This window comes from Ursus arctos, unplaced genomic scaffold (assembly GCF_023065955.2).
Source record: "Ursus arctos isolate Adak ecotype North America unplaced genomic scaffold, UrsArc2.0 scaffold_19, whole genome shotgun sequence".
Taxonomy (NCBI): domain Eukaryota; kingdom Metazoa; phylum Chordata; class Mammalia; order Carnivora; family Ursidae; genus Ursus; species Ursus arctos.
Genome location: NW_026622863.1, coordinates 57,449,242 through 57,462,329, shown reverse-complemented (window position 1 = coordinate 57,462,329; position 13,088 = coordinate 57,449,242). Strand labels below are relative to the sequence as shown.

The window sequence follows — 13,088 nt, the reverse complement described above, 5'->3', positions numbered from 1 at the left end:
GGGCTGGCTGCAGAGGCAACTACGACGAGTTAAGGAGGAACCAAAGCCCAGATGGGGAAGACTACTCTAGTGAGGTAGCCATGATGGAATGGTGGGCACTAGGTCTCATGGTGGCCCCGGGGGCCACACACGATGAACCAAACACCATGTTGAGGCAGCCATGTTGAACCGGTGATGTTGACAAAAGTGCTCATGACCTGGTTGTTGGTTAAGTGGCCGATCTTTATTAACTTTAATAATTCATCTTTCTGGCCCTGAGGTAGGGTACTTTGATCTCTGGTCCTTCGGTGACCTCACGGATATTGGAGGAATCAGAGTCCCCAGAGTTCAGAGGTCTGTGGGTCAAGTCTGGTTTCCACGGCTTGAAGCTGGGTATATGAAAGAGTTTGTCTCAGAGGCCTTGACCTGCGGATGTACCCGCAGTGTTGGCCGAGAGTGGATGGATGACTTTGTACTTACCTGGAAGGTGGGGGGAATGGGGTGTCTCTAGAGGAAGAGGCCCCACAGGTTTCAATGCCCCCACCTTCAAAGAGTGGTGCTCCTCCCCTCCCCCAGGCCTTATAGGAAACTGGGCATCTGGTCTGGCCCATCCTAGCCCTTCAGGGCCCAGGTGTCCCTTCCCCATATGCCACCGAAGTGGGTCAAGGGGAGAGAGGCTGGAGAATGGGGGTACCCAATTAGGAACCTGTATAGCCACCTTGGCTAGTATACCCAAGGCCCTGCAGACCCTGCCCTGCCTTGAGATCTTGCTGTCTCTACACAGATCTCATACCCTTTCAGGACTCAGGAGTGGGGCCTTCCTAGGTGCCCTGCGCTCTCAACACAGGAATTCAGGCCCCCAGCCCCTCCCTCATGCTCAGGAGTCTGGGTCCCCAGCCCTCTTTCGGGGTAGTCCAAATGTCCAGGGGCTTCCTCCACCCGGCTCCGGGCCCCAGTGCCGCCCACTCCCCGCCCCACCTCCTCCTTGGCAGTCCCGCCCCTCCCCCACCTCCTCCCGCTCTAGCAGATCGTCGTCGTCGTCGTCGTCGTCGTCGTCGTCCTCTCCATCCTCCACCGTCGAGTACTCCTGCGTGAAAGGCACGGCCCCCTCGGCCGAATGGAAGCGCAGGCGGTAGAGCAGCCGCACCCACTGGCCGAACTCGCGGTCTCGGGTCTCGGCCGGGGCCCGCAGCTGCAGGTAGAAGGCGCGGCCGGTGCGGAACTTGACCTTGAGCTGCCAGCGGCTTTCGTCGTGAACGAAGAGCTGGACGAACTGCAAGGGGAACAGCCTGGGAGGGCGGAAGGGGCGGCCTCAGGTTCTGACGCTCCCTGGCTCGACAGCCTTGCCCGTCCCGGGCGCCTCCAGGGTCGGGGTCGCCCACCTCAACGCCCCTGTCTCTGGCCAGAGAGAGTCCTTTTTCACTTTCTCTGCCTGTTGAATTTTATCCACCCCCATATTTCGTCCATCCCCAGAGTACCTGTGTCTCCCGCTGATTCTTCTAATAGGTAGCTGCCTTCTTGAAATTTCCAGTTATATGTGAGAATGACATCGGACCCATAACAGGTCCAACGACCAAATTCCTGACCTCCCCAACCCAAACCTGCTCCTCTTTGCTTTCCCCATCCTAACTACATCCTCCCGCTTGCCCGCTCAGAAATCGTGGCGTTGCTCCTGACCCGACTCTCTCTCTCATATCCTCATCCAATCCTGCCACCAAATCCTGACGGTTCCACCGTTAAAATGCCACCATATCCATGATCCGACCACTTCTAACTCCTGCCACCAGCCGGGTCCCGCCACCGGAATTTTCCGCGGGGGCGGCTGCCTCAGCCTTCGCCGCTGTTCCCACGCGGCCGCCAGAGGGCGCCGGCCAACACCCGAGTTCATGTCCCTCCCCGGGCTCAGAGTAAAAAGTCCGCACCTTGACAACCAACCAGGCCCTAGAGGGTCGGCCTCCTGTTTACCTCTCTGCTCACTCCCTCGCTCACTCAGCCCCTGCAACACCGGCCTCGTTGCTGTTCCATAAACTTTCCAGGCGTGGTCCAACCTCAGGACCACGGCACAGGCTGGGGAATCTTCCTCCAGCTAGCCCCGTGGCTTGGCCCCTTAATCTCGTGTCTTTCTCAAGAAGCACCTTCTCGGGGAGAAGGTCTGTTTCCAACCCGTGGCTTATTTGCGACCGTGACCACCCTTGCAGACCTCCCCACCCCCTACGGCATCTGCTTTGTCTCCACAGACCTCACCCCATTGGACAAACTGTCATTTATTCTGCCTGCCTTCCCAGCGGGCGAGTTTGAAAGCAGAGATTTTGGTCCTATTTTGTTCCCTGTTGCTCCCCGGGTACCCAGAGCTCACACATGGTAGGTGCTCAATGGATGCTTGTTGAGAGGGTGGATAATTTGACCCAGGTCACATAGCAGGGATATGAACCCAAGTCTTATCCACGTTCTTAACCACAACACCAGGCAGCCATATACCACCCCCTCTGGCTCAGCAATACTATCTCTAGGAGTTGATCTTACAGACACCCTCACACCTGTGCGCACGGATGCCCTCTGCCTACCACACTGGCTGTAATCCCAAGACACCGGGCACAACACCACTGTCCCTTAGTAAGTGGCTCCATCTGTTATGACATTCCCCAGATGGCAGAAGAAGAGTTGTTTACAAAGCGTTGCCCGCGCTTCACAAACATTTACTCAGTTTATCCTCTGACAGCCCCAGAATGTGGGTCCTCCTCTTATCACCATGTTCCAGATGGGGAAACGGAGGCACAGACAGGTAGGGAACTTGGCCAAAGCCAGTGAAGAAGAGCTGAAGGCAGGATTTGAACCCAAGCAGGATGGTAACAGCACTAGATGCAAGCCGGGTTCCAAGCTCGTGTTTGTCCAAAAAAGGACCTGGTGGTTGTACTATGTTGATATGGAGCGAACGCTGAATTGGTGCTGATGAGGGAGTGAGCAGACTGGAAAAGGAGCGCGCACCCGCAGCTGGTTTTAAAGGAAGGGTGAACACCCACAACCTGCTGGTCAGAACTGGCCCAGGCTAGCTTGGGGCTGCAAGTAGGTCAGAAGGAGGGCCTAGGGGCTGAGTGAGTCTTGATGCTTCATTTGCACGGCAAGCTCAGTTGTTTTTTTTTTACCTTGATGGTATGTTTATTTGAGGGAGTGTTGAAGGAGATTATGGGGGGGTCCAAGCACCCCTCAGCACTGTCCTTAGTGTCCCTCCCACTGCAGGTCATGACTCAGTGAGCGGTGAGACCAATTGGTGGGACAGATTAGCACTGAAAGGAAAAGGAGCAGTGCAGAAGAGAAAATGCCCCAGTGGAATGTTCTAAACTTATACAGGGGAGATACATAAAGGCTATAAGTAGCCTTAATTTTGTTTAGGTCAGAATCAGATTCTGCCACCAAGTGGGTTGCAAAAAAACTTTTTAGATTTTAGAATTGCAGACAAAGAACTGTGGACCCCCTTGTGTGTGTGTGTGTGTGTGTGTGTGTGTGTGTGTGTGTGAGAAGCGGGTCCTTCCTTCCTTCCTTCCTTCCTTCCTTCCTTCCTTCCTTCCTTCCTCCCTCCCTCCCTTCCCTCCCTCCCTCCCTCCCTCCCTTTCTCTCTTTCTTTCATTAACTGTGAGATGTAGTCAAAAAAGTGAAAGCCACTGGCAGAATGTTTTTGTAATATACTACATGTATGTAAATGTTTTGTTATTTCCAGCTGGAGTTGGAGGCAGGAGCCTAGGATGGGCGAAAGGTGTTATTTTGTGCCGAGTGTGTTCTGTACCTTGATGTGTATTTGCATTACTTTTTCAATGAGAAACCAAGGACCCACAGGCGTAGTGTTTAGTGTGGCACTGGAGCTCAAGAATCATAAGGCCAGAGGCACCTGGGTGGCTCACTCGGTTAAGCGGCTGCCTTCAACTCAGGTCATGATCCCAGGGTCCTGGGATCCAGCCCCAAGTCAGGCTCCCTGCTCCGTGGGGAGCCTGCTTCTCCCTCTGCCATTCCCCCTGCTTATGCTCTCTGGCTCTATCTCTCTGTCAAATAAATAAATAAAATCTTAAAAAAAAAATCATGAGGTTAGTAAGGATGAGGAACCTGAGATTCCAATCCCAACCCAACCCCTGAACCAGTGTAGGTCTCTGGGTAAGTGGCTTTCCTCTCTAAACCTCAGTTTATCTCTTCAAAGGATGGGGCTAAGGGGCCCCACCATATAAGTATGTCCAAGATGAGATTACCTAAGTGGCTTAGGAGGCGTCTGGTATGCAGAGGCACTGCACACACGGTTATTCCCCTGATCCTTGCCTTCTCATGTCCATCTCTCTCTGACTTCTAGCCCCTGGGGATTGCCCTGCCCTTGTTCTCCTGGGTGTCCAGCAGCCCACAGCAGGCTGGCAGCCATCCAAGACTCCTGGCCCTGGAAGTCATCTGTGTGAGAGGAGGTGCTGCAGGGAGGGGGCCCAGGATGCCCAGAGCTGGGGAAGGAGGTGGTCTAGGCTGGGATGGGGGCAGTCACCCAAAGAGCTGCAGGTGTCCATTATCCTTGGCAGGGCCGGCCAGCAACAACAGGTCTGGGAGTTCCAGGGCTGGACTGGAGGCTGCCACCCCCATGGTGACCTTGTTGGCGACTTCTCCTAACCGGGTCACCTGGGGCCAGAAGTTAGAGGTTAGAAGGCAGATAGATGGAAGGTGGGATTGGTGGGGTTAAGGGTTCTATGAGCCAACTGTATTAAACATGGAGTATGAGGTCAGACATCCTGGGGTCAGAGGTCAAGAGTTATCCAGGTGTGACCAGGTGTGAAGTAAGGGAAAATGAACGGAGGGAATCAGAGGCTAGAGTTCATAGAGAAGCTAAAGGTCTAGAGGCATGGGGGTGGGGGTTGATCCAGAATCCCAGGAGATGAACGTTATAGGAGAATGGTCAGAAGTCTGCAGAGCAGCGGTTCCCCAAATCAGGAGGTCAGGGCTCAAGCCCAGGCTCGGTGTCAGGGGTTTCTGGGGCTCCACACCTGCACAAAGTTGCTCTCAAAGATGGGGAAGTCTCGCAGCTGGTCGAACTCGCCGCTCAGGAGGTGGCGTTGGAGCCGTCCGGGCCGGCCCGTGGCATAGGCTGGAACCAGGGGGCATTCTAGAGGGGCAAAATTCGGGGATCTAGTCCAGGAGAGTGGGCCGGCCCCCCCGCCCCCCCCCCCGGCTGGTTGGGCTCAGCTAAGTCCAGCTCTGAGGGTAGGGAAATCTGGGCTATCAGTCTTCGCATCGCCGGCCCCATCCCTCACCTGGGTCCCTCACCTGGTCCAACCCCACCAGACCCGGCTCCGCCTCTCACCTGCCATCCCACCTGGTCCCTCCTCACCTGTTCCACTGGGGGCAGGCTTAGTCTCGTGCCCCCGCATCATCGCAACGCCCCGCCCCATGGGGAGAGCGGAGGGAGGTGCCGGCGGAGAAAACCGGTGGGTGGGGCTGCGGGCTCTATCACGTCACAACGCAACGGACCCGGCTTTAACGTCACCGAAGAGACGCCCGTTATTGTGTCGTCATATAGGAGGCGGAGCCCAGAGACCGGCATAAAGCGCCTGCCACCCGGCTGACGTCAGACCCCGGCAGGGCTAGCGCGCAGGCGCAAAGAACTGGCGCAGGCGCCCGGCTCACTCCCTCCCCTGGCCTGATGGGAAGGGGCCAAAATGGCGACGGCCGGCGCTGTGGCTGCTCGGCTGCTCCTGCTCTTGCTGATGGCGGCAGCAGCCCCCAGCCGGGCCCGGGGCAGTGGGTGCCGGTCCGGGGCCGCTCTGCGGGGGGTGAGTACTCATTGGCTCTGCACGGGGGGCGGGGCTGACGGAAATCCTGGGTCTCGGGTGTTTAGGTCGGGTAAGGTGGGAACGAGGCATTGCAGGGCCAATAGGGAAGATGAGGTGAAAGTGAGTATAGTTAGGAAGGCTCTAGCTCGTGAATATGCACGAGGGGGCGGGGCTCGGATGGGATCGTGGTCCCTGGGCTCTCGGTGCTGTAAAAACGAGGATGCGTCGAAAGAGGTTGGGGCGTGAACATCGTGTTAACGCTGGAACGCTAGGGAGCCGCAGTTTTTAAATATGCATGAGGAGGTGTGGCTCGGGTGGAACCTTGGCGAGTCGCACGTGGGAGCGGCTAAAACGAAAACGGCTGAGAGGCTCTGGAGTTACTGGATAGAGTTCTGCTTCCTGAATATGCATAAGGAGGGCGGGATCTTGAGTTGGAGGATTAAAATCTGGACACGGGGTTGCGCAGGTGTGAGGGTTGCGTAGGTGCAAGGGCGTGGTTGGAGGATGTAGAGGTAGGAGAAATTTGAATTTGGAGAAATGGACGGCGTGGAGCCTTGTATGTACCTGATACGGGGCGGAACTCGGGTGGCAGCGTCCCTATTGTGGCTGTTAAGGTGGAAACGAGGCCGCTTGTATATTAGGTTGGGAAGGATGCTCAGGCATCCTTTAACCCACAACTGTTTACAATGCTAGGCGTGAAGATAGTTGCCTTGGAACGGGAGGTGGTTGCCTTGGAAACAAAGTTACCCTTCTTTGCAGGCTTTGGTTTTCTGGGGACCGTCCAGATCATGAATTTTCATGAAATGGGCTGTTCCCGGTGAAATCGTGGTGGCAAGTGTCAGTATTTGGATATGAATATGAAAGTAAGGTTCCTCCTTCAGCCTGGGTCTGTCCTGGGGTCTGTGGGTCCTGCCCTGCTGAGGGCTCTGACGGTCCTCACCTGGGGACCTCTCTCTCACCTGCAGGCTGGAGCAGAAGGTCGAGAGGGTGAGGGCTGCGGGACTGTGGGGCTGCTGCTGGAGCACTCTTTCGAGATCGGTGAGTCCAGCAATTTCCTTGTCTGGGCACTTACCCGTTGCCCCGTGAAGAACTTGGGTCTGGGTGCCACCCAGTGTGAGACACGCCACCCATTTACTAAAAGCTTTGCCCCTCAGAGTGTGTTTGCATTATTCTGGGGAGGTTGGGGCAGGGAGGGCAAGAGAGAGAAGGAGCTCTGCCTTTGAATACTCCCTTTACCTGTAAGACACATCCTAGTTTCAGAAAGGCCAGTGCAACAGTAATAAGGTCAGAGCAGACTTCTGAGACCAGTCACCTTGTGCCCTGCACTAGGGCCTAGATGCTCTGCGTGTATTCACTCAGATGTCTTCACCGCAGTCATGCAATGTAGTAGGTATTAAAGAAAGCCCCATTTTCCAGAAGGGGGAAACTGAGGCTCACAGGGGCACCGCACAAGTTCCTTCTATAAGTGAGTGGTAGAGGCAGGACCTGCTGTACAGCCCAGCTTAAACAACTACGATTCAGGTGTTCAGAATCCCAGACCACAGAGGTCAGTATGGCCCCAAGGTCCAAGCCTCCAAACTCTGTGGCACTTGTTAGAAACACTGAAGCTGGGACCCTCCACAGACCTCCTGACTCAGACCCTGGCCTCTACCCAGGAAAGCCCCACTGGTTCTGATGTGGCCCGGTGGTTGGAAGCCCCTGTATTTTGCAGCTGGGAGAGCCGAGGCCCAGAGAGATTAGGTGACCGGCCCTGGGTCACCTGGCAAGGCAGAGGCAAGGCTTAGGAGCTGTGGTGTCTCTGCCGTGGGCTGCCCTGTGACATAGGAGGGCAGGACATGATGGGGGGTGTCCCCACTTTGCAGGTGGGAAAATGGGGGCTCGGGAGGGGGAAGAAGCCTGGTCATTGCAAGGGTCGAGGGGTTCAGTGGTGGGGTGGCTGCTGAGCCCTGACTCCCCACAGATGACAGTGCCCACTTTCGGAAGCGGGGGTCACTGCTCTGGAACCAGCAGGATGGCACTTTGTCCTTGTCGCAGCGGCAGCTCAACGAGGAGGAGCGGGGCCGGCTCCGGGTGAGAAGGGGACCCGGGGCTTGGCTGGGGTGTGGGGGGACCTGTGCTTTGGAGCATGCCATGCCATATCGTTAGCTCCTCTCACCCTTCCAGGTTGAGCCAAGATACTTTACAGTCAGTTAGGAGATTTGCTTGGGAGGAGAAAGAGATCCCCATAAGGGCCACAGTTAAACAAAAGAAGGTTTTTCTACTGTGGCCTGCTCCGTGGCTTCCTCAAGGGCCGGGCTCTTGCCAGGCCTGGCTTGGTCCTCCCTAGGGACAGTGTATGGAGGTGCAGCAGGCCAGAGGAAGAGAAAAAGGAGGGGCAGAGAGAGAAGCCATCTTTTGGGGATGGCCCACAAAAGCTGCCACAGTCCACTTGCACTCTCTCCCTTTGGCTAGATGTAGTTGCCAGGGAGGCTTCATTGTGGGCGGGCACGTGCCCATGGGCGCCCTCCCTGTGGGAGGTGGCCCACCCCAGCCAACCTTGCTGTGTGCTTCCCACGTGGTTCTTTGTCACAGCTGCCTCCCTGGAGAATTTGTCACTCCCGTGACTGGGGAGTCCACGTAGGGGGTGGGCCCAGGTGCAACTGGATCCAGGTTTGACAAAAGTGTCCGTGGGGCTCCCTCCATCCCTGGGCTGGGCTCTGCTCCCCTTGAGGTGGCTTCTCCCCCAGGTGGAGCACCCGGTGGCGCCTGGCCTCACTCACCAGCAGGGCCACCTACTGGGAAAAGTCCTGGGCTAGGGATTAGGAGGATGCTGGCGGGGTGAGACAGGGGAAGGGTCCCCTGGGCCCAGGGGCGGTCCAGGCCTGGTGGGGGCCACGCATTGTCCTTCTCACTGTCACCCTCCTCTGCTCTGCAGGATGTGGCAGCCCTGAATGGCTTGTACCGTGTCCGGGTCCCTCAGCGCCCTGGGGCCCCTGATGGCCCAGAGACTGGTGGCTACGTCTCCTCTTTTGTCCCCGCGGTGAGTCAGTGACGGGGCCCATCCTTGTGCCTCCCACCTGTCCCAGCCTGGCTTCCACCATTTGTGCCCCACCGTTTATGGACAGGGAGGACTCAAACCTGACCTTGCCCTCAAGGGTCCCCTGGGCTGGAGGGGGGACGGTCCAGGTGCTGGACCCTTTGATGGGACAGCACAGGACCTCATGGGAGGTCAGACTTGGACTTGTGCCTGAGGGAGGGGGGACCTGTGAAGGGCTTTGAAAGATCCTTCTGGGCCTGTGAGAGGGGGCTGGAGACTTGGGGGTCTTGGTGCGGGTAAGGTCTGGGTGGCAACCCTGATCCCCCTGCCCCCCCCAGTGCTCCCTGGTAGAGTCGCACCTCTCGGACCAGCTGACGCTGCACGTAGATGTGGCTGGCAACGTGGTGGGCGTGTCAGTGGTGACGCACCCCGGGGGCTGCCGGGGCCACGAAGTGGAAGACGTGGACCTGGAATTGTTCAACACCTCTGTGCAGCTGCAGCCGCCGGCCACCGCCCCAGGGTGAGGGCGCGGGGTGCGGGTGTCCTGGGTGCGGGTGCGGGGCACGGGCGTGGACAGCCCGTCTTTGTCTCAGCCGTCCTTCTGCTGCCTTTGCCGTGTCCTTGTTGGCTGCCCCCAGCCCCTTACCCTGTCTCCTTCTCCACCCCAGTCCTGAGACCGCAGCCTTCATTGAGCGCCTGGAGATGGAGCAGGCCCAGAAGGCCAAGAACCCCCAAGAACAGAAGTCCTTTTTCGCCAAATATGTGAGTGGAGCTCTGCCTACCCCTGCTCCCTTCCCTCCTGAGTCCCCCTCTCCCCTTCTCTCCCCCATGGCCCTCGGCCTGTTCCTCATCCTCCAGGCCTCCTGTGCGTGGGGCTTGCTTGTCGCCTCTGGGCCTGTCTCCTGGCACCTGGGCTGAGCCCAGGGCCCGGACGGAGTGGGTGAGGACTGTGGAGCCATGCACCCTGCCCCCCCGTGTCTGTTCGTGGCCGTGGCCGAAGGGCGTCCAGGCTCAGCAAATGGCCGGCCCGGAGCCAGGCTGTTCTGGGAAGCGGGGACGGCCTCTGAAGCTGGGGGCAGATGTGGTAGAGGCAGTGTCAGTCTTGAACAGAGGCCTCTCTGAAGGAAGGGCAGTGAGGAGGGACGGGGTCAGCACTGGGAGGAGGCTGGGACGAGGCCTTAGGTGGGCCAGTGCTATGAGGCACTGAAGAAGGGAGAGAGGCAGAGTTTCAATGGAATGGGGAGATTTGGAAAGGAGAGCGTGGGTCGGGTCCTCCAGCCGGGCCTGGGATGCCGGTGGCTTTGGGAAGGGGCAGTTAGGGGAGTCAGGGCTATGGGTGAGCTGGAGCTGGAGAGGGGACGGGCCTATGCTGCCAGGCTGGGGCTGGGGGGAGGAGCTGGGGGCACTGGGGCAGAAGGCTGGTCCACCCGAGGCAAGGGCAGGGGGCAGCAGAGGCCACTGTGGGTGGGAGGATGCCAAGCCCGACTGCCCTGAGTGTGGTGCCCGTGGGGCCTCAGTTGGTTTGCCAGTAGCTCCTGACAGCTGCACTGTGGGGAAACTGAGGCCTAGAGAGGCCAAGAACCTCCTGCCCCAGCTCTGCCCTCCCCGATGGCCGCAGGACCCCATGGCCACCCCTGGCCCTGACCTATGCCCCCTCCCTCCTCAGTGGCACCTCATCCTCGGGGGGGCCGTGTTGCTCACAGCCCTGCGTCCTGCCGCCCCGGGGCCCACGCCGCCGCCGCAGGAGGCCTGAGTGAGGACTGAGCCCCCTCCCGCCTCCACCCTCCCTGCACCCCACCAGCCCTTCCCCAACCTGTAGTGACGTAGGGGACCTGGGCCCCCTTCCCTCACGTGGCCTCCCCTCACGCCGGCTCCCCCAACCTTCCCCGCCCTGGGGGAATGCGGCTTATACTCACGTCTCTTCTTTCTGTCTCTCTCTTTGTCTGTCTGTCCATCCATCCTCCCATCTGGCCCACAGTGGATGTACATCATTCCCGTCGTCCTGTTCCTCATGATGTCAGGAGCGCCAGACGCCGGGGGCCAGGGAGGGGGCGGCGGCGGGGGTGGTGGTGGGGGCAGTGGCCGCTGAGGGTGGGGGCATCAGTGCCTGGTCGTCTTTCATCCAGGTAACCCCCTTCCTGCCAGAGTCCTCCTGTCCTTGATCATCCCAAGGATTTGCCAGCTCCTCCCATCTCCAGCCCATGAGGGTAGGAGGACACTCCTCCCCAGGAGTCCTTTCCCTCTGGGCGGACGGGTGGCCAGATTCTGGTGCACCCTGCCTTCCCCTGTGGTCCCTCTGTAGCCCCAAAGGCTTCCTCTTGCCCACAGCATGGAGCTCAAGCTCCTGGCCCAGCTCTGACCTTGTGTTTGTCCCCCTCCCCCTGAGCCTCATAGTTTGGGAACATGCCGAGTTCTCTCCAGCCTCTGTGCCTCTGTTCGTGGTCTTCTCGCCCTGCCTGTCCCCGGCTGGGCTAGGGGTCCCTCTAACTTCTCTGACACTGGATTGGGCCACGCACTTCCCACCTGTCTGCCCTTGAGGGGCCTGGCACAGAGCAGGTGTGGGCTGGCCGCAGGCGCCCCCCGGGCCCCATTCCTCCCAGCGGCCCTGCCTCGGGACCCCGCTCTGGCCTTTATCTGCCCGTGGCTCTGAGCAGCAGTTTAGATGTCCTGCCCCGTCAGGATGCCAGGCCTTCCGTAGGCTTTGAGGCATGAAGAAATGATGTTTAAAGTAAAAACGAACTAATGTTTAGTAGAGTCAAGGGCCGGATGATGTAAATAGAATCCCTTCCCCTCCCTGGAATGTCTTCCCTGGGACGGGCCACCAGGAGAGGACCGCTGGCCTTTCCTATTTATCACCCCCCCCATCTGTTTAAAAATATCGACAATATGTTGAAATACATCAGTGTTTTGAAAAGGTACGACTTCCAGCAACCAAATGCAACCGTTGATTTGGTTCTAAGGAAGTCCTGGTGTACAGGCTTTATTGAATTCCGCTCTTCGCGCTGTGTGTTATTCAGAGACACACAGAAACGGCCGTCACGGTGGCTGTAAGGCTTGTGCAGCGCTCCGCGGTGTTGTAGGGCAGTTTATTACACCGCTCCCCAAATGTCCAGCATTTAGCTTCCTGCTGGATGTGGTTAAAAATACCACGACAGCGAGCGCTCTTGTCTCTCTTTGGTGAGTTTGAATTATTTCTTGGGGATGCATGACCAAAAGTGGAACGACGATGGCAGATTGGAAACACTTTTATGAAAAAGTAATGCATTCGTGTGGCTCGACTGTCAGAACAACATAAAACATGTGTGGCGGACAGTTGTCTCCCCTCGTTGCTTTTATTTGCTTCATTTCCCTCCTCGGGTCCGTCTGTGCCAGCGCGGGCAGGTAGGGACACACGCTGTCCTCCTTTCTTTGTGACACAAAAGTAGCGAACCCCCTACACTGCCTTGCCCTTGCTTCTTTGCTCCTGCACCTTATATTCTGGAGACTTCTCCTAGTGGGGGAATGGCCTTTCCTTTGTGCCCCGCCAGACATACATACAGGAGCTCATTCAGCCTGGCCTCCACCTACGGACGTCACCGTTTTCACAGATGCAGGTGTAGCCAGGATAAAACCCCAGCAGCGGGGCAGCCGGCCAAAGGAAAGTGGCATTTGTAAACGTGATCCATGTTGCTGAGTTGCCCTCCGTGGAGCAAACGCCAGTCCCCATTCCCCCGCGGCCTTGCCAACAGATGGCTCAAACTGCTCCGTGTCATGAGGCTCTGCATCTGTCCCAAGAGGGAGGTGGAGCCCGGTAGCACCATTGCGATTTTCTGGGTTCTTGTCCTTTGCTCAAGGGCGGCACTTAACAATTTTGATTCCTCTGTTGTTGCTGATGCCTCGAGCCACCCCTGTTTTCTGGTCCCTCTGGATTCCTCCTGCAGAGGCCCTTCCTGTGGCCCTTCTCTTCCCTCAGACCTCGCCCCCAGGGGCCAGCCACTCCCCGCTGCGCTGTGACAAGTGGCCTGAGAGTCCCCAACAGTCCCACCGATTTGCAGTTCCTCAGTATTTTGTTTGACTGTGTTGTTGTGTTACACACCTTCCAGCAGTGGGGGTTATCGTTCCACCCGATTCTTTGTGTCCTTAAAACATAAAACAGTGTCCCAGGGGTGCTCTTAACTTGGCCGTGTCTTTCCCGGCTGCGCTCCGTGTGAGTTCTGTTGCTCCCTGTCTGAGGTTGCCCCCGTGGTGTTTACTGGTGCTTTCTTGGACAAGGTTGAGACTCGGAGTTCCTAATCCTTTGTCTCATTGGCAGGTGCATTCTT

The 13,088-nt window shown here is 57.8% G+C and overlaps 2 protein-coding genes across 3 annotated transcripts; one reads left to right on the top strand and one right to left on the bottom strand.

Annotated features, from left to right (window-relative positions):
- Positions 1 to 206: 206 nt before the first annotated feature.
- On the bottom strand, positions 207 to 5,578 carry GARIN5A (golgi associated RAB2 interactor 5A). Its single transcript, XM_026488298.3, has 5 exons — positions 5,330 to 5,578; positions 4,986 to 5,104; positions 4,493 to 4,623; positions 989 to 1,268; positions 207 to 368 (listed from the first exon to the last, which is right to left on the bottom strand). The coding sequence occupies exons 1-5, from the start codon at positions 5,388 to 5,390 to the stop codon at positions 312 to 314; spliced, it is 648 nt and encodes a 215-aa protein (XP_026344083.2). The 5' UTR covers positions 5,391 to 5,578; the 3' UTR covers positions 207 to 311.
- Positions 5,579 to 5,625: 47 nt separating this feature from the next.
- EMC10 (ER membrane protein complex subunit 10) lies at positions 5,626 to 12,095 on the top strand. Of its 2 annotated transcripts, XM_026488283.3 has the most exons (8): positions 5,626 to 5,771; positions 6,737 to 6,809; positions 7,732 to 7,841; positions 8,686 to 8,790; positions 9,126 to 9,307; positions 9,456 to 9,549; positions 10,454 to 10,540; positions 10,766 to 10,847. In XM_026488283.3, exons 1-7 carry the CDS (start codon positions 5,658 to 5,660, stop codon positions 10,538 to 10,540), a joined length of 765 nt encoding a protein of 254 aa, XP_026344068.1. In that variant the 5' UTR covers positions 5,626 to 5,657; the 3' UTR covers positions 10,766 to 10,847. The 2 variants fall into 2 exon arrangements, with proteins under 2 accessions (XP_026344068.1, XP_026344067.1); XM_026488282.4 differs by lacking the exon at positions 10,454 to 10,540 and having other exon boundaries at positions 10,766 to 12,095.
- The last annotated feature ends 993 nt before the right edge of the window (positions 12,096 to 13,088 follow it).

What these genes read in the sequence shown, in the direction of transcription:
- GARIN5A (XM_026488298.3), bottom strand. Translation starts at nt 5,390, where the DNA reads ATGGGGCGGGGCGTTGCGATGATGCGGGGGCACGAGACTAAGCCTGCC. An exon ending in TTGAGAGCAACTTTGTGCAG is followed by an intron (nt 4,624 to 4,985) that starts GTGTGGAGCCCC and finishes TTCTGGCCCCAG; the next exon opens with GTGACCCGGTTAGGAGAAGT. An exon ending in ATCTGCTAGAGCGGGAGGAG is followed by an intron (nt 369 to 988) that starts GTGGGGGAGGGG and finishes TCATATACCCAG; the next exon opens with CTTCAAGCCGTGGAAACCAG.
- EMC10 (XM_026488282.4), top strand. Translation starts at nt 5,658, where the DNA reads ATGGCGACGGCCGGCGCTGTGGCTGCTCGGCTGCTCCTGCTCTTGCTG. An exon ending in GGAGCACTCTTTCGAGATCG is followed by an intron (nt 6,810 to 7,731) that starts GTGAGTCCAGCA and finishes GACTCCCCACAG; the next exon opens with ATGACAGTGCCCACTTTCGG. An exon ending in CCGCCGGCCACCGCCCCAGG is followed by an intron (nt 9,308 to 9,455) that starts GTGAGGGCGCGG and finishes TCTCCACCCCAG; the next exon opens with TCCTGAGACCGCAGCCTTCA.